Source organism: Salmo salar, chromosome ssa06 (assembly GCF_905237065.1).
Source record: "Salmo salar chromosome ssa06, Ssal_v3.1, whole genome shotgun sequence".
In the NCBI taxonomy this organism is placed as follows: Eukaryota; Metazoa; Chordata; class Actinopteri; order Salmoniformes; family Salmonidae; genus Salmo; species Salmo salar.
The window spans coordinates 35,458,225-35,480,795 of NC_059447.1; the positions used below are offsets into that span (position 1 = coordinate 35,458,225).

At 42.2% G+C, this 22,571-nt stretch overlaps 2 protein-coding genes across 4 annotated transcripts in view; one reads left to right on the forward strand and one right to left on the reverse strand.

Annotated features, from left to right (window-relative positions):
- LOC106607151 (interferon-induced very large GTPase 1) overlaps window positions 1-20,680 on the forward strand; it is a 53,063-nt gene extending 32,383 nt beyond the window's left edge. Inside the window, exons 7-11 of one of the 3 annotated variants that reach the window (XM_045720443.1) lie at window positions 2,396-2,465; window positions 4,034-4,123; window positions 4,348-4,476; window positions 17,972-18,113; window positions 18,210-20,680. In XM_045720443.1, the coding sequence (XP_045576399.1) occupies window positions 2,396-2,465; window positions 4,034-4,123; window positions 4,348-4,414 (227 nt within the window). In that variant the 3' untranslated portion in view covers window positions 4,415-4,476; window positions 17,972-18,113; window positions 18,210-20,680. Of the gene's footprint in view, window positions 1-2,395; window positions 2,466-4,033; window positions 4,477-17,971 lie in introns of all 3 variants that reach the window. The other 2 variants (XM_045720442.1, XM_045720441.1) reach the window with 2 other exon arrangements.
- LOC106607152 (galectin-2-like) lies at window positions 135-4,931 on the reverse strand. The gene is made up of 5 exons (XM_045720446.1): window positions 4,628-4,931; window positions 4,326-4,423; window positions 1,242-1,404; window positions 678-849; window positions 135-400 (listed from the first exon to the last, which is right to left on the reverse strand). Exons 3-5 carry the CDS (start codon window positions 1,400-1,402, stop codon window positions 338-340), a joined length of 396 nt encoding a protein of 131 aa, XP_045576402.1. The 5' UTR covers window positions 1,403-1,404; window positions 4,326-4,423; window positions 4,628-4,931; the 3' UTR covers window positions 135-337.
- Window positions 20,681-22,571: the final 1,891 nt, after the last annotated feature.

Here is a 22,571-nt window from a genome sequence, read left to right on the forward strand (position 1 = left end):
CAAATAGTACCATTACCTCATCCTCATATTACCCTTGTGTTTAGTGTACATGCGATTGTGAATATTATTGCAAGAAATATACCGTACTATGGGGAAAAAAAAGATAAACAATGATAGACTGTGGTCAACCCAGATACATATTTAATATGTCCAACAGTTCACTAATACATATATTACAACAATGATTTGATAAATGTCATTGCTCCTGTCCTAACCCATTGATCTAACTAAATCACCCCTCATATATTGGGGACTAGTAGATTTTGAAAGAAGTAAGTTTGAGGTCTCCTTTGATACGAATGTAGGTAATGACGTCTAGGCCTTCACGATTGGGGAACTAGATCTCCTGTCCATCAGGCATCTCCACTTCAAACATGTCGCCCATCAGCTTCAGCACAATCTTGAGAGGGAGAAACCCCGTTTGTTTACATCATTAGTGTTGCAGCACATTCACCCTTACACCCACATGGCCAATTGCAACGAACAAGCTGGACTAAGCACTGTGCAGTGTATTAGCGTTAGTTTCCTTAAAACAATACTAGTGGTAGATTACATGGATATAGGCCCTAATTGTTTCTGTTATATTGAACACCTGAAACACTATGCCCAAGATTCTCCATTTGTCTAGTCAGGACCAAACCCCCCTCCCTCCATATTTTCAACCTCCATTTTCACACCTTGAATGTAGAACTCCTTTGGAGGAGATTGTGGATCACTCTCTTCTCATCACCCCAGCAGCCGGCAATCTTTGAGTTGCACACGAGCACAGTACCATCAGTGTCATCATTGAAGCGTGGGTTAAAGTGCAGTGCCAGGTCATCTTCATCACAGCCCAGGTCGATCTGGAACCTGGATATATAATACATATAATACATGTCTGTCTAACATGAATTGATTTCACACATACAGTATACCAAAACAAAACCATTCTCTGGTCTGTCCTCCTCTTTTGAACAATAATTTGTGAAACTGGTAGTTTATTTATTTTTTATGCATAAATTAATATTATGGGTCCCTCTGTGTGATATAAACACAAAAACAATTAAATGCAGCTCCCGAGTGGCACAGTGGTCTAAGACACTGCATCTCAGTGCAAGAGGCGTCACTGCATCACATCCGGCTGTGATTGGGAGTCCCATAGGGCGGCGCACAATTGGGCCGGGTTTGGCTGGGGTAGGCCGTCATTGTAAATAAGAATTTGTTCTTTCTGACTTGTGTATTTATTTATTTTTTAAATGTACCTCTGAAACTCTTGTTTATGTAGCTGTGTAGGCATGGGTTTGGTCTCATGAGTAGAAGGTAATGACGTTGGCAGTGACATCACTAAGATATATGACTGCAGGCATATATAGGGGTTAAGGTAAGGGTGGGACGTCCCAAGGTCCAGGATAGCGCTGACCATCTCTATGGGGAGAAGGGAAAAAGAATCAATGACAGTTTCCGCCAAATTCCCGGAAGTGACGAGACATGTAAACAGAATCTTCTTTTTGACAGATAAATAACCCGTGAAGTGGTCCGAAGAAATACAAAATAATCTAAAATAAAATGTACATTTAAAGAAACATTCCCCAGGGGCATGAGATAAACGTTTGTGTTATGATAACAACGCGCGTGTCATCAACTGTGTCGGAGGTAAATAGCTGGCCAGTGGCCACCTTTCTTTTTTTATCATTTGCAATACACCTACTGCTGACAGCTGCCAACATTAGGTAGCCTAGCTAGCAAGTAAGCTAACCATTATTTAGGGAGGTAGCTTGCCAGTTTTTTTGTTGTTGCTTTCTTTACAAAAGTACGTTTGACTTTTGCGACAACATAACCTCCCGAGTGGCGCAGTGGACCAAGGCACTGCATCGCAGTGCTAGAGGCATCACTACAGACCCTGGTTCGATTCCAGGCTGTATCACAACTGGCTGTGATTGGGAGTCCCATAGGGCGGCGTACAATTGTCCCAGCGTTGTCCGGGTTAGGGTTTGGACAGGGTAGGCCGTCATTGTAAATAAGAACTTGTTCTTAACTGACTTGCCTGGTTAAATAAAAGCCTAGCTAGACTTGAACCAGGACCGACTAGCTGTGCTTGAGGAGACGAGGATCTCGTCATATTCATCGTCAACTAAAGCCCAGGTACTGGTTCAAGCTAGGCTCAGCTATCTACCAGCTGTGTTGGCTTCATCATTAACTGACAGCAGCTAGTGAATTCCCATTTATTTCCAGCAAATAAAGGAAAGCTTTCAAGTTATTTGTTGCCCACATGTTCAGTTACTGTGTCAGCATTGGCAACCTTAACCAGTGATGGAATTTTGTGTGAGGTAACTAGTTAACTTATTTTTTTATGTCTTTATAGACATAGCTACTGCTTGACTAAGATTAATCAATTCCATTCTTGTTTTCCTCTTAGCCAGATTATATAGGATAAACAGTCCTGGAATGTTCACAGACATGGACTATGAGTTGGATGAGGACAAACTGTAAGTAAATATGATTTGCATCCTTTTCATGTTCTACATGTAAAAAAAAGTGAAAACAGGTTTTTAGAAATGTTTGCAAATGTATTTATAAAAAAACAAAACAGAAATACCTTATTTACAAGTATTCAGACCCTTTGCCATGAGACTCGAAATTGAGATCAGATACATCTTGTTTCCAGTGATCATCCTTGAGATGTTTCTACAACTTGATTGTCTACCTGTGGTAAATCCAATTGACATAATTTGGAAAGGCACACACTTGTCTATATAAGGTCCCACAGTTGACAGTGCATGGCTGAGCAAAAACCAAGCCATGAGGTTGAAGGAATTGTCCGTAGAGCTTTGAGACAGGATTGTGTCAAGACAGAGATCTGGGGAAGGGTACCATAAATATTCTGCAGCATTGAAGGTCCCCAAGAACAGTAGCCTCCATCATGCTTATATGGAAGAAGTTTGGAACCACCAAGACTCTTCCTAGAGCTGGCTGCCTGGCCAAACTGACCAAGAACCCGACGGTCACTCTGACAGAGCTCCAGAGTTCCTCTGTGGAGATGGGAGAACCTTCCAGAAGGACAACCATCTCTGCAGCACTTCACCAATCAGGCTTTTATGCTAGAGTGGCTTGACTGAAGCCATTCCTCCAGTAAAAGGCACATGACAGTCCACTTGGAGTTTGCCAAAAGGCACCTAAAGGACTCTGACCATGAGAAACAAGATTCTCTAGTCTGATGAAACCAATATTGAACACCTTGGCCTGAATGCCAAGCATCACATCTGGGGGGAACCAGGCACCGCTCATCACCTGGCCAATACCATCCCTACGGTGAAGCATGGTGGTGTCAGCATCATGCTTTGGGGATGTTGTTCAGTAGCAGGGACTGGGAGACTAGTCAGGATCAAGGGAAAGATGAACGGAGCAAAGTACAGAGAGGTCCTTGATGAAAACCTGCTCTAGAGCGCTCAGGACCACCGACTCGAGCAAAGGTTCACATTGACAAAAATGACCCAAAGCACACAGCCAAGACAACGCAGGAGTGGCTGCGGGACAAGTCTCTGAATGTCCTTGAGTGGCCCAGCCAGAGCCCGGACTTGAACCTGATCAAACATCTCTGGAGAGACCTAAAAATAGCTGTGCAGCGACACTCCCCATCCAACCTGATAGAGCTTGAGGGGATCTACAGACTAGAATGGGAGAAACTCCCCAAATACAGGTGTGCCAAGCTAGTAGCGTCATACCCAAGAAGACTTGAGGCTGTAATCACTGCTAAAGGTGCTTCATCAAAGTACTGAGTAAAAGGTCTGAATACTTATGTAAATGTAATATTTTCAGGTGGGGGGGGGGGGGTTATTATACATTTGCCAAAATTTCTAATAACCTGTTTCTGCTTTGCCATTATGGGGGTATTGTGTGCAGATTGATGAAGGTAAAAAAGTGAAGGGGTCTGACTACTTTCCAATTGCACTGTACATCTCATCTAATTGGCTTTGACAGCGCTTGCTTTCCCAAATCATATTGTAGACACTAGACAGACAATTTATTGAAAGAATCTCCAATTATTCTTCAACAGGGGGATCCCTACAGTCCCTGGGACTATATCCCTGAAGAAGGATGCATCAGGGGAGGGGCGCAGTACTGTCCCTGTCTTTACATTGTACAGGTATTATGTACCTGTACCTCAGTCCATTAGAGCGGTTGTGTTTGGTTCAGAAGCTATGTATCCAGAGTGTTAACAAAATCAGAAACATTAGATTATAGATGCATTGTATACAACTTTTTCTTGAACTTTCTTAAAGCAGTTTGTTTTAAGGCTCTGAGCTCTTTTGGCTTAGTTTTTTGTCATTATTGGATATATTCTTTACCTGTAACTGGGATCTCTGTCAGGTCTTTGACAACACCCCTGCTGCTCTGGAGGGGACTCTGGCGGCTGGCGACGAGATCACAGGAGTGAACTGCAAATCTGTGAAGGGCAAGACAAAGGTGGAGGTGGCAAAGATGATTCAGGCTGGCCAGGTACATTAACAGGGCTTGGAATCAACTTGTCAATACATTTTGGTTTGATACTACAAAATGCTACAAACCAGTTAGTGTATTTTCTCTAGATATTTTTTTGATAGCCACACAACCCAAACCATATACCAACACTGACAAGATTAACACTTACCAGTAGATAAAAATAGAAAGTCCAAAGCCACAGTATTTTATCCTGGATTCTGTATTTTTTGGCAGTAAATGACCAGTCAGTCTGAAAAGGGCTGCTGTCACAATTAGATGTTGAACAAGAAGGACACCTCAGAGCTAGTGAGAACAGGACAATAGCCAGGAGTTTGGGCCCTCACGTCACCAGTGTGGAGTGGCAATGTTGTTTTTAGAATCCATTGTGACGACACAGAAAGCTATGTGAGTTCAATGACTACGCCACCATGGTCTGTGTTTAGGATTAGAGACATGCTCCACTGTCTATATTAAAGGATTATAATGTGCCATTGTTGCCCTTAGGCTTCGCTGACTCTTTCATTTATTTGCATGCTATGTCCACTGAGTTGAAATTGTCACAGTGGTATTTATTGATATTACTTGCAAACTTTGTGCAGTTTTATCAGAGGATCTGTAATTCTTATGTTTCTACACTTGCCGAAGCACCTTTGTTTGGCTTAAATACTGCTATATTGTGCAGTCTTGTCCTTCATGATTTTCCGTTGAAATTAATTGCAGACACACTTTGTACTCATGGATTGTTTGGCAATACCTGGTTGACTATGACCTGCCTGTCACTCGAGTCCCCGGACGAACCAGGGAAGGGAGCCAATGTCAGGTTAGGTAGATCTATCAATACTGTATTGCCTGGAGAAACCCCATAGGCTATATATTTAAGTTTGAGTAATATGACCCCTGGAGGAAGTGTCGATGTGGATTTGCATCATGGTTTTTCATTATATTTAGGTGGTCTTTGAGTTACTGTCTGTCTTATCTCTTCCATGCATTTCTCTCGTCTTTGCAGGGAGAAGCAACGATCCACTACAACGGCTATTCCCAAACTGGGGCGCAATGCCGTGATTCACATTTTCAAACAGTCTATTTAGATTTTCCAACGGGGCTATACATTTGGGTGATGTTTTTTTCTCACATGAGTAGCCTCGTTTCACTGCCAAAAATAAAATGAAACCATCTAGTGTTCAGCGAAATAACAACACAATGTCAAATACAGGTAGCCTAGTCAAATAATTAACATCCAATCACATGAACCGTTACTCTCTCGTGGGAATTCCACTAACGGTCCACTTGTAGCCAAACGTAGCTGCTGCTCATTCCATTTGATCGAAAATTGATGAATGGCTAAAAAAAGTAAGGCCCGCATCCTGCATCGTAACAGCAGTACTACACCTGCACACGACACAAGTTGTTCTGCTTCTACGAGCAAATCCAATGCTAGCAGCAGTAATTCTACATTTGTTGCTAGCCCATCTAGCATGAACACTGACAGTTGTGAATCTGATGCAGCCGAAGAGCTACTGCCCCCTTACCCGGGAAAGCAACAGACAGGGACGTTGGACCATCGAAGAGGCGCAAATATGATGAGAACTACATTGATTTGGGGTTCGCTTATACTGGGAGTAGTGCCTTTCCTCAGCCACAGTGTGTTATATGTTCAAATGTACTTTCTCACAACTCGATGAAACCTTCACTTTTGCACAGACATTTACAAGTGAAACATGCCAATTTGAAAAATAAGCTACGGGAGTTTTTTGAGCAAGAATTAAGATGACTTTCGAGTAGTAAGACATGTATAAAAGCAACAGATACCATTAAAAATAAGGGGCTAGAAGCGTCTTATATGGTGAGCTACCGAGTGCTAGGACAGGCAAACCCCATACTATTGTGGACGACTTAATTCTTCCTTCTGCCGTGTATATGGCTGAAGGAAGAACAGATGTTTTGAAACAATTACTGCTTCGCATACAAGCTAGTGAATTCTTTGTGTTACAGCTGGATGAGTCAACAGTCGTGGCGGGCCTGGCACAGCTCCTGGTATATGTCCATTACGTTTATGGTGGGTCAATTAAGGAAGACATCCTCTTCTGCAAACCACTGGAAACCAGGACAACAGGAGAGGATATTTTTAAAGTACTGGACAGCTTTGTGACAGCAAATGGACTTTGGTGGTCAAGATGTGTTGGTATCTGTACTGATGGCACAAAAGCCATGACAGGGATACATAGTGGTGTGGTAACGCGCATGCAAGCTGTTGCTCCTGACGCCACTTGGGTACACTGCAGCATCCACCGAGAGGCTCTTGCTGCCAAGGGAATGCCTGACAGCTTGAAAGACGTTTTGGACACTACAGTGAAAATCGTTCACTTTGTTAAAGCAAGGCCTCTGAACTCCCGTGTATTTTCTGCATTATGCAATGATATGGGCAGCGACCATGTAACGCTTTTACAACATACAGAAGTGCGCTGGTTATCAAGGAGCAAAGAATTGACACGTTTTTTTTTTTTTAATTGAGAGACGAGCTTAAAGTGTTCTTTACTGACCATCATTTTCACTTGTCGGACCGCTTGCATGATGACGAGTTTCTCACACGACTGGCCTATCTGGGTGATGTTTTTTCTCACCTAAATGATCTGAATCTAGGATTACAGAGACTCTCCGCAACTATATTCAATGTGCGGGACAAAATTGAGGCTATGATTAATAAGTTGGAGCTCTTCTCTGTCTGCATTAACAAGGACAACACACAGGTCTTTCAATCATTGTATGATTTATTTGTGTGCAAATGAACTCAAGCTTACGGACAATGTCAAATGTGATATAGCGAAGCACCTGAGTGAGCTGGGTGCGCAATTACACAGGTACTTTCCTGAAAGCCGCGCTGCTTCTTGACACACTGCTCGCTTAACCCGGAAGCCAGCCACACCAATGTGTCGGAGGAAACACCGTACAGTTGGCAACCGAAGTCAGCGTGCATGTGTCCAGCCTGCCACAAGGAGTCACTAGAACGCAATGGAAAAAGGACATCCCGGCCGGCCAAACCCTCCCCTAACCTGGACGATACTGGCCATTTGTGCACCGCCTCATGGGTCTCCTGGTCGCGGCCCAGCTGCAACACAGCCTGGGATTGAACCCGTGTCTGTAGTGACGCCTTAGACCACTGCGCCACTCGGGAGGCCCAAAACAAACTTAGAGATACCAAAAACAATTTAGTCCAATCAATATTGCAAAATATCATGTGGCTGTCCATGGTACTGATTTCTGTCTCTGTGAGTGTGCGCACGGCAAAGTAAAACAAAAAATGTTGACTAGTTGAATGCCAATACCATCCTCCTCTCTTTCTGTTAAAGGAATTTTATTTCTTGATAATAATAATCAATTCGCCTTGACTAATGCCCAAGGTTTGTAAGACAATGGGTTAAATAATTAGGCAAGGACTCAGCTTTCTGCAAAAGGTTTCTGTAGCTTTATTCATGAGAACGTTCTGAGGTCAGGATAACAAAACAGTCATTATATAGTTCTTGCTTACTTACGCACATGCATTTACACACAAACTGTTGGTGACCTGCATCCCCCATTCCCACACTTTATCACTACCTAGCTCAGCCTGTTCCTTTCCCTCAAGGTTAGGAACCCTTTGAAGTTTTACTCCCTTTACCATCTGTCCCCTGCTCTCTATACTAATTGCAAACACACATTTCTTTCCCTCTCCAGTGGTTCCTGGACTTTCTGGAACTAATCAGACCAATCGATCACTACATTGATCATTACATTGATTATTCATTAACAATGCTGTATGACTAATAGATCATGCTTTATTGATTCATTTACCTTTATTAGATAATTCTCTTATCAATTCCACTCTTAAATGATTAAATAATTCACCATGATGATCAAATGCTATATGAGAACCCTACTAATCACATGCTATATGGAAACACAAATAATCACACGCTATATGGAAACACAAATAATCACACGCTATATGGAAACACAAATAATCACACGCAATATGGAAACACAAATAATCACACACTATATGGAAACACAAATAATCACACGCTATATGGAAACACAAATAATCACACGCTATATGGAAACACAAATAATCACACATTATATGTAATCACACATAATCACACGCTATAAGTAAACACAATTGTGATACAAGAATTTAACAAGGCCAATACATGTATATTCTATACTCATCAATGACTGTCCCGTGCCTATTTCCAATTATGACACTTCGATTCAGGATTTTCATCATCATTTTCATTAAAGGAACAGTCATCTAAACGTTGAAAATTGTTTCATCAAACATTGGCATCTCATGATCAAAAGAAACGGAGCCATCTTCCTGGCCTGGAGGCCTGCATTCGCCATCCGATCGGAGCTCGGAATCGGTCCATATCTCACCAACTGCTGCGTCATCGATCTCTCGAGAGTCCTGGTGATTAAACCTCTTACACATGGGACGAGACAACATCCACACTCATACAGGTGAAAGCAGCCCATAATACAGTTCTTACAACACTTTTCCATTTCCCAGTCATGAGCTGTGTTATCAGGAATGTACGTACAGCAATTAACCTAATCATTCTACCTACACCGCCCTCTTCTGCCAATAATATATTGAGAGTCAGTCTATTTTACCAGGTCATGAGGGAGGTGGCGGATAATTGGTCAGAGAACCTCTTTACTGCATCCCCGGTTTCATTCATGAATCTCTGTTGATTATAAAAGATGTCATTAATCCAATCCACATTTCTATTTATTGTCAACCACCAAAATAATGTAGTGTTAAAGCCTTCACATATTTGATTCATAGCTTTGTATTCATCTGGAACTTCCCTGAGGATGCCAATAGCATCCATCTAGACAAAGCTACTCCCATCCTGGTCAAAACTCCTCCTGTGCCTACTTTAGCCACCTATAACTGGCCTCTGATGACTAACTCGAACTGGTTGGACCAATAACCCCAGGGGGCAAGTTCCTAACCACCCTTTGTGGTAATTTCTGCCGTATGCGTCCTGGTACTAGCCCACCCTACATCAGTTATAGGTGCTATGAGGTTAAACATTTTCTCCTGTGCTTTCAAACCTAAGTCAGTCACATTAATGATTACCTTTCAGCCATTAAAATTATCTAAGTTCTCGGTGCCATTCTTGTATCTATAACACTGGTACTCATCAGGAGTTAAGGTGAACCGAGGTGGGTTGGCTGAGTACTTCAATCTGGCAACCCAATTCCTGTACAGTTGTCTGCTTCCCCAGGAAATTGTTTAATGTTTACCTTAAATTCTACATCTTGATCTTCTTTGATTCCTTATTCTGCATGTCACTCATCAGTGTATTATATAGTTCATCTTTTACTTCTTCTCAATGACAACGGTATCTTATGATTAGTACCAGAAGGTGGTGGATCTGAATGTATCAGAAAGATTAGACTATGATGCAGCTCAGAGTCTCTACTCTTCCCAAAACCACCAACCCTCTCCTGCCCTTAGTCGATCTGCTAGGTACCACCCCATACTCACACCTCTAGGAGCACACACAGTGATGAACGGTCGGGATAGGGAATCTTCGTTAAAGAGGTAACCCCCGGACCCTGTTGGTACTCGGTTCTTCTCCTAACTCTGTGTGTGATCAGCAGTGCTCATATGTGTACATACCTCCTTGCAGTGGATAACGTGGACCCAAGTGACTCTCTCAGCTTTTCTAATGGCAAAGGCAGTGGTTAACAGAACCTGGTATGGGCCTTCCCAACGGGGCTGCTTCCAGTCTTTTCTCCTCAGGGACTGGATCCACACCCAGTCTCCTGGTTGGATTGAGTGAATCACCTTCTCCTGTAATTCACCTGTTGGACACAAAATCTTGGACATACGGGTTTGGTTAACAAACAGTCTTCTCACTAGTTCTGTTAGTATTTCTTCAACTTCTATGTCTACTTGTTCTGGTATCTCTAGTCTCCCTAACTCTGGCATTCTATAGGCTTTACCTGATTAGCTTAAATGTCATCCATCATTTAAAAAGATGTCTCCTAGTAAACCAACTCTAGGGATAATATCTTGACTTAATATTTTAGCTACCATAATCATGTCCACCAAGTAAGTTGGGAACGCTTCTACCCATTTGCTATACTTATCTATTATTGTTAAACACCCCTTCTTCCCCTCCTTTCGGAATAGTTCAATAAGTCCAATTCCAAATGTTGGAATGGATATTCTACAAAAAAAATTGTTAAGTAATTATCCTCTAGGCCATCACTCTTTCCTAACTACTCTACTATACTTCCCTCCCCTTGATACATTGCTTAGCCTATGTATCAATATTGCTGCGTATCCATACAATGTCTTTGGTAGGATAAGTAAATTATCCTTATGTCAGACCTTCTCTTGTAGGATGCCCCCTTTCATTTCCCACATGTCCAATTCTCCCTGGGGCCTTCATCCTCGGCTATTCTGTAACAATTCTCTGTCAAGTGTTTTATCTTCTTTAAGATGTATCTGTGCTGTTTTGTATGGTTTTAAATGTGTATGTGCTTGTCTGTGTAAATAGTAACTTTTCTCTCCTTTCTTATTTCACCGGTTCTAGTCAATGTTACTATTTCGGCCTACTGTGCAGAATAGTGTCTGGGCAATGGTTCAGTGTCTAACACCTGAAACCAACTAAGCTTTCATTGCCCTTTTAGTTAGGGTAACAATTACTTTCAACAAAATGATCATATCTCCTCCTAGCGAATTTACGAAACATAAACTTAAAATCAAAACTAAAATACATGCCTGCCAACGGAGCCGCTAGTCTCTCCATGAATTAATATCCTAAAGCTAAGTGAACCAAATTCTCTTCCTATCTACTCCTGCTGGCCCCCCTCCTTTCTTCCTGCTACTCCCCAACCCTCAAGGTTTCAGCAGTGCAGGTCTGCCCTTCTATTTATCTGTCTCCAGCTTTTTCTCATAATATGGGTTGTTTCCAAATATTGACTAAATGTCTCATTGTCTCCTTGGTTGCACTCCTGAGTTTTAGAAAAATCAACCTGTCTAGATATTGCATATCTACTTAATTATCTCGATACCCTCAATAATCCAGGATCACCTACAGATGTCATATATCCCTGTCCTGTTGACATAAGTCTACCATTATTAAACTTATTCACAACAAAATATAGTAATACTATTATATCAATTCCACAGCCTTGTTGTGTTAAATCTCTTACACTGAATTCAACACCAGCTGACTTCCTAAGGGAAAATCAACTTATCTAGATCATGTAAAAAATACCCCTGCTACTAGTCAAAATATTTTCAAACATAATCAGATCAAAATGACTAATCTGATTTACTCCACCAAGAAAAATTATTTTACCCTTATTGTTCTAGGAAAATAGACTTAAGGAAGCCTACCCTTAGTCTAAGGCTTTGCCCTTTTAGTCCTCTCATTGGTTCAAATTATCAATTGTGTCTAAGAACTTTAACTCCATCATAATTATCAGTTCTACAAATTCCCTTAAAATCAATATCAACAATGACCTTAAATTCACCATCCAAATGGCTTTTCAATGTGGCTGATCAGACCACACAGGGAAGCCACTAGAGGGGTCAAAAGTCATACCACCCTTTCAGAACCGTGTTTCTTACTACATTAGACAAATAAAGGCTAAGAACTTTATTCACATTTTGTATCCCAGGTTACCAGAACATTCCCTATTAAAAGAATTTCACGTGTTTAATTAAAACTCAGAAAACAAAACTTCCAAAATGCCATGTGTGTATACCCCTTTAAGATATCATGTCCCTAGGATTTTTTTCCCAAAGAGAGCTAAGCACTTCTTTTTCCATAAAATAACCACTTGGTCAGCGTTTCATCCTACTACACTGATTCAAAAACCCAAAAGTTGACTATAAACAAAACCTAATAATACTTATGATTCCATTGTACTCCCCCCAATCATTAGTTTTAAACTTCCTCAATGGTTTATGTGATTGAACACGCCTTTCCTTCCTCCCTCCTCTGAGTCTGGCTGTGGGCGCCTGACCTTCTTCTCTCTGTATTTGTCTCGACCCCCTCTCTGGCCTCTCTTACTTCCCTCAGATCTGCTAGGCCCCACCCTACGAGGTTCTGTTTGATGGCACAACTTATCTCGGGAAGCATTCCACTGAGGAAAGCAATTTTTAATTGCTGATAATACGGGGCATCAAATCCATCCACTACCGGGGGTTCTATTAACCCACTATTTGCGTTGGACACGTCCTTTAATCTCTCTAGGTATTGGCTTATAGTCTTATGAAATGTCCAAGGGTTTAAAAAAATATCATGTATATCGCCACAATTCTGTCGCAATTATTAATTTCCGCTCCTTATAATTCATTAGATTTAAGTAACTGCCTTTTCCTTGATTCTGTCATTCAAATACAACTCCCATTCTCTATAAATCCTTTAAGCAGGCCATTTAGACCACAAACAACGTACTTTATCGACTCTGTCTTTCCATTTAAACTAAACAAGCAATCAAAACGTTTGGTTTCTATCTTAAACAAACACTAACAACCGTATGGTTCCAGTCATAACATAACAATAATTAAATTAAACTTTAGTCCCATGGGCTGGGAACCAAACCCAGGTCCCCCGCATGGCAGGCAAGAATTCTACCACTGAACCACCAATGCTATTGTTCATGTTTACAATTTCGGTAGTTGTGTCCTACTCGGTCACAATGTTCACAGGGTGTTTTACAGTCTCTGGCGAAATGTCCTGTTCTATCGCAATTAAAACACCGCTTCTCTCCGTCTTTGTCAGCGCGTCTCCCTGTTTTTCCCCTTCTGTCTACAGTGACTGTCTCTATCCACTTTTATCAATGAGTTTGCTAAATCCTGTTCTCCTTTCTGTGTCTCTTCCTCTCTACCTCCCTTGGCTCCCTGAGGACCAGCATATGGGGGAGGGGGTAACGGTACGGGCGGCACTTGATGTGGTTGCCTCCGTCTCACTACCACCACCTCGTTATCTGGGTTCTCCCGCCATCCCTGGTCAGCCAGGGAGGGGTATAATTTGGGTTTAGATGGTGTCTCTGTGGGAGCCGTGGGAGTCCTCTGTCTGCTCCTGGCTACCCAAATCATTGTTAGTAATGCCCTTATCCCTGGCCCCCTCCGCTCTCTTCCTAGCTTCTGCCAGCCAAACACGAGCGGTGTCAAGGCCTTCTGTGCGCTGCTTCTCTGTCTTATCCCCACAGACCCTATGTATTTGTTTTATCCTTAATTCCAATCTTTTAACATTTAAACATCCATCCTCCATTTCGGGCCAAAATAAAATGTTCCTCTTATCTTTTCCCAGCATAAAACGTTCATCTCCCGTTAACACCGGGATCTCCTTAGAGGATTTACTACCCATGTTGTTAAAGTACACTCGTATTTATTCTGCTTCTTCTCCCTATCTAGAATTTTAAAAGGATTATTCGTAAGAACCTTAAACTCTTTTATTCTATGTGCTTTAATTTATAAAACTCTGGATCAAATACAATCACTGTCTACTCGCTGTTAATCTTTATGTGTATGCTATTTACCGTCGTTAAGTTAGAATTGAAGAATAATTATTATTAACCTAGAATTTGAGGAATAATTATCCGTAATTGCTTCTATCCCACGCTTAAAAGAACAAACCAGGTTTTTTTTTTGTTGTTGATTTGAGCAATATGTTTTCTATATGTATCAACACCCATTAATTTTCCTTCTCACAATATAGAGTTATTCTGCTAGAATGATCATACGTATCTATCCTAACAACCTGTCTTTATCTCGCTGATAGACAAACACTGCAACCCGTTTTATTTTTAGGTTTTACTGCCTGTCTTTTTCTCGCGATTGTTGACAGAATTCTCCTCACACGCAATCACTCATCCCAGCATAGTTACTCTATCTCTCTCGAAACTTTATCTATAGAGGGGACTGTCGATCAGACATTAGGTCGCATACGTATGCAACTATAAACTATTTTCCAGGGGTCGTAAAGCCCTAGTTAACAGCCTATTTATCTGTTGCTTAATGTAATTGTTGACAATAATATCTGTTTCTCACTCCGCCATATTAGGTCTCACTTCTTCCATAGATAATAATTATTCGTATGCTATATGACCCACGCTTAAAAGAACAAAGCAGCTTTTTTTTCCATTTCGACTATTGATTTGAGCAATATGTTTTCTATGCGTATCAACACCCATTAACCTCTCTGGGCTAGGTGGCACCAAATCGTCCCACCTACGTAACAGCCAGTGGAATCCTGTGGCGCGATTTTCAAATACCTTAGAAATGCTATTACTTCAATTTCTCAAACATATGACTATTTTACAGCTATTTAAAGACAAGACTCTCGTTAATCTAACCACACTGTCCGATTTCAAAAAGGCTTTACAACGAAAGCAAAACATTAGATTATGTCAGCAAAGTACCCAGCCAGAAATAATCAGACACCCATTTTTCAAGCTAGCATATAATGTCACAAAAACCCAGAAGACAGCTAAATGCAGCACTAACCTTGGATGATCTTCATCAGATGATACACCTAGGACATTATGTTATACAATACATGCATGTTTTGTTCAATCAAGTTCATATTTATATCAAAAACCAGCTTTTTACATTAGCATGTGACGTTCAGAACTAGCATACCCCCCGCAAACTTCCGGCGAATTCACTAACAATTTACTAAATTACTCACGATAAACGTTCACAAAAAGCATAACAATTATTTTAAGAATTATAGATACAGAACTCCTCTATGCACTCGATATGTCCGATTTTAAAATAGCTTTTCGGTGAAAGCACATTTTGCAATATTCTAAGTACATAGCCCAGCCATCACGGGCTAGCTATTTAGACACCCAGCAAGTTTAGCCTTCACCAAAATCAGATTTACTATTACAAAAGTTTGATTACCTTTGATGTTCTTCGTCAGAATGCACTCCCAGGACTTCTACTTCAATAACAAATGTTGGTTTGGTCCCAAATAATCCATCGTTATATCCAAACAGCGGCGTTTTGTTCGTGCGTTCAAGAAACTATCCGAAATGGTAAATCAGGGTTACGAGCATGGCGCATTTCGTGACAAAAAATTCTAAATATTCCATTACCGTACTTCGAAGCATGTCAACCGCTGTTTAAAATCAATTTTTATGCAATTTATCTCGTAAAAAGCGATAATATTCCGACCGGGAATCTGCGTTTCGGTAAATAGAGGGAAAAAAAGAAAGACGGGGGCGACCAGTGCACACGCCTAAGCCCACTGTCCCCTGATCGGCCACTTGACAAAGGCGATAATGTGTTTCAGCCTGGGGCTGGAATGACGACATTCAGCTTTTTCCCGGGCTCTGAGAGCCTATGGGAGCCGTGGGAAGTGTCACGTTACCGCAGAGATCCTTTGTTTTGGAAAGAGATGTCAAATTAAGCCAATAAATGGTCAGACAGGCCACTTCCTGTAAAGGAATCTCTCAGGTTTTTGCCTGCCATATGAGTTCTGTTATACTCACAGACACCATTCAAACAGTTTTAGAAACTTTAGGGTGTTTTCTATCCATATCTAATAAGTATATGCATATTCTAGTTACTGGGTAGGAGTAGTAACCAGATTAAAGTGGGTACATTTTTTATCCGGCCGTGTAAATACTGCCCCCTAGCCCTAACAGGTTAATTTTCCTTCTCACAATAGAGTTATTCTGCTAGAATGATCATACGTATCTATCCTAACATCCTGTCTTTATCTCACTCATAGACAAACACTGCAACCCGTTTTATTTTTAGGTTTTACTGCCTGTCTTTTTCTCGCGATTGTTGACAGAATTCTCCTCACACGCAATCACTCATCCCAGCATAGTTACTCTATCTCTCTCGAAACTTTATCTATAGAGGGGATATTGATCGGACATTAGGTCGCATACGTATGCAACTATAAACTATTTTCCAGGGGTCGTAAAGCCCTAGTTAACAGCCTATTTATCTGTTGCTTCATGTAACTCTTGACAATAATATCTGTTTCTCACTCCGCCATATTAGGTCTCACTTCTCCCATAGATATCAGACCTAAATAACTATATTTATCAGGTCTCACCATAAGCCTTAGTTTAGTTTTATGCAGTGGCCACAGTTGCCCAGGGTCGTTTCGGACCCTGTTTCGTTTTCGAATTCGTCGTTTTGAATTTACAACTAATTCCTGCCTTCCATTCGAGCAGAATACTTGATTCCCTTTAAAACCGTTTTCTCCACACGAACTTCTGAAGCCAGGTCACCAGCTATAACATTCACCAATTTCAGCGTCTAACACCCAGAGTACATTAAAATCCTCTACTTGCTCCCGCCTTTCACTCTCGCATCAATCGCTTTTGCCTTTCACTCTCATCAATCGCTTTTGCCTTTCACTCACATCAATCGCTTTTGCCTTTCACTCACATCAATCGCTTTTGCCTTTCACTCACAACAATCGCTTTTGCCTTTCACTCACATCAATTTTTCCTCATTTAATGCCAACACCCAATTGTGTCCCTTATTCCATCATGCAATGCAGACATACAGGTGTATTCCTCATTTCATCATGTAATGCTGACCTATAAGTGCTTCACTCATTTCATCATGTAATGCAGACACACAGGTGTATCACTCACTCCTTATTTAATGTAATCATACAGGTGCTATTCCCCAAAAGTATGAATAAAGCTTACTAACCTTGTTATTTGCAGCTGAGTTTTTCAATGTTCGCTAAATCTCGTCACCACCTCTAAAGAACCCACAGAAAGGGCCAGGTCTTTGATTTACGGATTTTTCATCCGCCCGTGCACGGTTTCGGTGTCTCTTTGGAACGACAGCGGCAGTTTTTGAGATCCGGCTTGAAGGACCAATTGTTAAAGGAATTTTATATCTTGATGATAATAATCAATTCGCCTTGACTAATGCCCAAGGTTTGTAAGACAATGGGTTAAATAATTAGGCAAGGACTCAGCTTTCTGCAAAAGGTTTCTGTAGCTTTATTCATGAGAACGTTCTGAGGTCAGGATAACAAAACAGTCATTATATAGTTCTTGCTTACTTACGCACATGCATTTACACACAAACTGTTGGTGACCTGCATCCCCCATTCCCACACTTTATCACTACCTAGCTCAGCCTGTTCCTTTCCCTCAAGGTTAGGAACCCTTTGAAGTTTTACTCCCTTTACCATCTGTCCCCTGCTCTCTATACTAATTGCAAACACACATTTCTTTCCCTCTCCAGTGGTTCCTGGACTTTCTGGAACTAATCAGACCAATCGATCACTACATTGATCATTACATTGATTATTCATTAACAATGCTGTATGACTAATAATACATCATGGTTTATTGGTTCATTTACCTTTATTAGATAATTCTCTTATCACTTTCATGTTGGCAAAAACGCTCTATGGCTTTGTCATACATTACACAATTGCTGCACCAGGACAACCCACAGTTGAGCTCAGCTCAAGCTGATTGGCTAATTATTATTTATTCTTTTATCAAGGGAGGCCAAATGTTGCTGGCATCAATCAATCAAATGCTATGGCGGCAACACGTTATACTCTTTTGGTGCAGACAGCATCAGATACATGGGCTACACATACTGAGACAGGGGCGCTGTTTCCCTCGCTTGGATGCTTTTTCCGGTGAGATTCAGACACTTGTGAATTGACGGAAATGTATGAAAACACAGAGAGACGAAAGATAAAATATTTTATAATTGCTATTTTTTTATTGGTCAGATATTTGGGGAAGCCTGGTTTTCCTTTGGCATCCATGAATACACAGCACTGGCCACTCTACAACAACCAGAAGGAAGGACACAGTGATGAGCCAAGGCTGTGTCTGTAAAAACCACTCATAGTGGTCCTTCACAGACATGCTACGTGGATGTAAGGAACATAATATATTTTATTTTTTTAGAAGACACAGGTAGGATTTCCATCATAATGGCACACTACTTCTGTGAAAAAAAGGGAAATAAAACATGAATATCTGCTAAATAATTTGTATCAGTACAGTATGTTGTTACTAAAGGGACAATACATTTTGTTTGATTTAACTTCTTTCCACTTGACCTATTCCCATACATATTTAGGAACAACGTGGATTTTCTATGGAGTTCTATGTTCACAGCATTTATTATCGGATAACACAAAGCCATGTTCATCAGTTTCCAGATGGCTTTAGTCTCATCAATTAACTGACATCAATTAATGTATATTCTGTTGTCGGTTTTTCATCAAGTTATTGTGGATCTCATCGTGAGCATGGTTGAAGTTATTCTCACTCAATCTGGAATGATTTAAGAGTTTGCACTGCATACTGAGGGTGAAATGAAGGGCCTTTGTGATATGATTAAAACTCATGTTGGATACATGGCTCAATAATCCTTTAGAACTATAGTTTACAGTGATGGTTATTGTGTTCAAATATGTTTTTTATAAGTATTATGTTCATACATTTATTTATTTGTATTTATTTCACCTTTATTTAACCAGGTAGGGCAGTTGAGAACAAGTTCTCATTTACAACTGCGACCTGGCCAAGATAAAGCAAAGCAGTGCGACAAAAACAACAAGAGTTACAAACACACGTACAGTCAATAATACAATAGAAATATCTATGTACAGTGTGTACAAATGTAGAAGATTAGGGAGGTAAGGCAATAAATAGGCCATAGAGGCGAAATAATTACAATGTAGCATTTACACTGGAGTGATAGATGTGCAGATGATGATGTGCAACTAGATATACTGGGGTGCAAAAGAGCAAAAACATAAATAACAATATGGGGATGAGGTAGTTGGGTGTGCTATTTACAGATTGGCTGTGTGTAACGTTTGTCGTCAACATGAGACCAAAATGCAAGCGGGATGTGGATACTCATCTTTAATGATCAAGAATAACGGTTCCGGCCTACTGCCCTCCAGACTGTAGGCAGACTCATTGGGTTCCAGGTCGTAGACAGACTCACTCCGTTTTGGATCGTGGGCAGACTTTCAGTTCCAGGTCGTAGGCATACTACTTCCAGTCAATGCTGTAGGCAGACTCATTTAGTTCATAGTTAATTATATTCAATTCTGGATCGTAAACAGACTCCCTCGGTTCCGGGTCGCAGGCAGACTCCCTCGGTTCCGGGTCGCAGGCAGACTCCCTCGGTTCCGGGTCGCAGGCAGACTCCCTCGGTTCCGGGTCGCAGGCAGACTCCCTCGGTTCCGGACTAGACACTGGTGCCGGATACTCTGGACTAGACACTGGTGCCGGATACTCTGGACTGCACACTGGATGCATGGGGCTGGTAGAGGAGGTACCAGGCTGGATACACGCACCCCAGGACTAGTGCGAGGAGTGGGAACAGGCTGAATAGGACTAGGCTGACTAATGGGAAGCTTGGTCCTGGTTGCTGGTACTGGTCGTGCCAGACTGGAGGTACTCACTTCCGGGTTAGCACTCAAGGCGGGAACCGGAAAGACTGGGCCATGGAGGCGCACAGGTGGCCTTGACCGCACCGCCTGCACAACCCGTCCTGGCTGGATGGAACTAGCAGCCCTGTACGAGCGGGATGCTGGTACAGGGCGAACTGGGCTGTGCAGGGGCCTGATGGTTGCCGTACGTAGAGCGGGAGTAGGGTAGCCTGGTCCTAGGAGGCGTACCGGCGACCAGACGCGCTGCGCAGGCATCCTCCTACCAGGCTGGATGCCCACTCTAGCACAGCATCTGCGAGGGGCTGGAATAGCGCGCAGCAGACTGTGCGTGCGTATGGGCGAGATAGTGCGCACCTCAGCAAAACACGGCGCCCTCCACTCCATACGCTCCTCCATATACTCACGGGTAGCTGGCTTATGGCTCTTCCTTGGCCTAGCCAAACTACCCGTGTGCCCCCCAAAAAAACATTCTTGGGGGTGCCTCTCCGGCTTCCTCGCCAGTCGTGTACCCCGGTAGCGTTCTCGGTCCTCCCCAGCCTTCTTCCACGGGCCCTCTCTGGCCAGAATCTGTTCCCAAGTCCACTTCTCGCGATTGTCCATGTCAAAATCCATTTTCTCAGCATAGTCCATATACTCAGCGTTCCTCTTCTCCTTCTTCCGCTGCTTGGTCTTGTTTTGGTGGGTTGTTCTGTAACGTTTGTCGTCAACATGAGACCAAAATGCAAGCGGGATGTGGATACTCATCTTTAATGATCAAGAATAACGCAAACACAGAAAACAATAAACAAGAACGACTCACGACAGGCTATACATACAAAATAATAGCAGTGATAGCACAACAACCCACAAACCCAAGTGAAAAACACACACCTAATATATGACTCCCAATCAGAAACAACAATAACCAGCTGTCCCTGATCGGGAGCCACACAGACCAACATAGAAACATACAACCCAGAACAAACATACAGACATCTTCTGCCACTTCCTGACCAAAATACTACACAACTACACCCTCTGCTGGTCAGGACGTGACACTGTGTACAGGTACAGTGATCTGTACAGGTACAGTAAGCTTCTCTGACAGCAGATGCTTAAAGTTAGAGGGAGATATAAGTCTCCAGCTTCAGTGATTTTTGCAATTCGTTCCAGTCATTGGCAGCAGAGAACTGGAAGGAAAGTCGGCCAAAGGAAGTGTTGGCTTTGGGGATGACCAGTGAAATATACCTGCTGGAGCGCGTGCTATGGGGTGGGTGTTGCTATGGTGACCAGTGAGCTGAGATAAGACGGGGCTTTACCTAGCAAAGACTTATAGATGACCTGGAGCCAGTGAGTTTGGCGACGAATAAGTAACGAGGGCCAGCCAACGAGAGCATGCAGGTCGCAGTGGTGGGTAGTATATGGGGCTTTTGTGACAAAACGGATGGCACTGTGATAGACTACATCCAGTTTGCTGAGGAGTGTTGGAGGCTATTTTGTAAATTACATCGCCGAAGTCAAGGATCGGCAGGATAGTCATTGTATACATGTGAGTATACATACATTTTTAAACAAGGAAATGTGATGACCCTCCCACTCTGTCTGCCAAATGTTTTCTCTTTGCTCTTGTTTTCCTTAATAGGATGTCGGTGGGCGGAGCCGGGAGGGTCGCCAGCGAAATGGGACACGCCTGGGCTCGGGTGTGTCCCAGGATAAATGCACCTCTTCCCCGTTCATTGAGGATACTCTCAATGCAGACTGATAGATTTTGGTTGTGGCATTTTTGTGGCTGTTTTTGTTTGTTTGCGTTGGCACCTTTCAACACCCCTCATTATCACATGTATGCACGCAACCACTCAGTTACACTACTGATTACTGACTACACACACACACACACACACACACACCATTGCTAATTGTATTTAGTTTACTTTACTTTAGTTAATAAATGTATTTTGTTATTCCTTATCTCCACGTCGTCTCCCTTTTTGTTACGGGCTTTGAGCCAGTTCGTATTAAGTGGGGGCTAGTCCAGGATCATAAGGTTGGTTCCTAGACATTTTGGCGTATAGTGTAACAGTGTAGGTTCCGTCCCTTTCTTCGCCCCAACCTGGGCTCGAACCAGGGACCCTTGCACACAACAACTGACACCCCACGAAGCATCGTTACCCATCGCGCCACAAAAGCCACGGCCCTTGCAACGCAAGGGGAAACCCTACTTCAAGTCTCAGAGCGAGTGACGTCACTGATTGAAACGCTATTAGCGCGCACCACCGCTAACTAACTAGCCATCTCACATCGGTTACACTAGCACTTTGTTTCATTTTGAAGGACTAATACTAGTGTCATTTGGCTTACTAGTATGTGTGTTGTGTTTGGGAGAAAACATGGAGTTAACGTTAAACTCTGTAGGTGCTTTGTTTGCATCTTTTGTTATAACTTGTTTGAGTTGTAATGTTTGGTGCCCAGTACTGGTTGCCTTTGTTTGTTTTGGTTGGTAAACTTGCCACTGCGGTGGATAGTTCGTTGTGTGCTGCGTTGGAGAAAGTACGTTGGTTAGTTTCCAGGCCCCTGCCCAGTCTGGAGACTCTTGCTCTACTTGCTGTTGGGACATCGGTCTGAGGAGGTGAGTACAATTGGCTGTGTTCCTCAGTGGGAGATTTGGGTAGGGTAGTGACACTAGCTACCTGGAGCTAT

Excerpts from the sequence above, each read along its gene's own strand:
- LOC106607152 (XM_045720446.1), bottom strand. The coding sequence starts at position 1,402 with ATGGTCAGCGCTATCCTGGACCTTGGGACGTCCCACCCTTACCTTAAC. Across the intron at positions 850-1,241 it reads CATAAACAAGAGTTTCAGAG|GTTCCAGATCGACCTGGGCT; the intron begins GTACATTTAAAA and ends TTATATATCCAG. Across the intron at positions 401-677 it reads AAAGGAGTTCTACATTCAAG|ATTGTGCTGAAGCTGATGGG; the intron begins GTGTGAAAATGG and ends CTCCCTCTCAAG.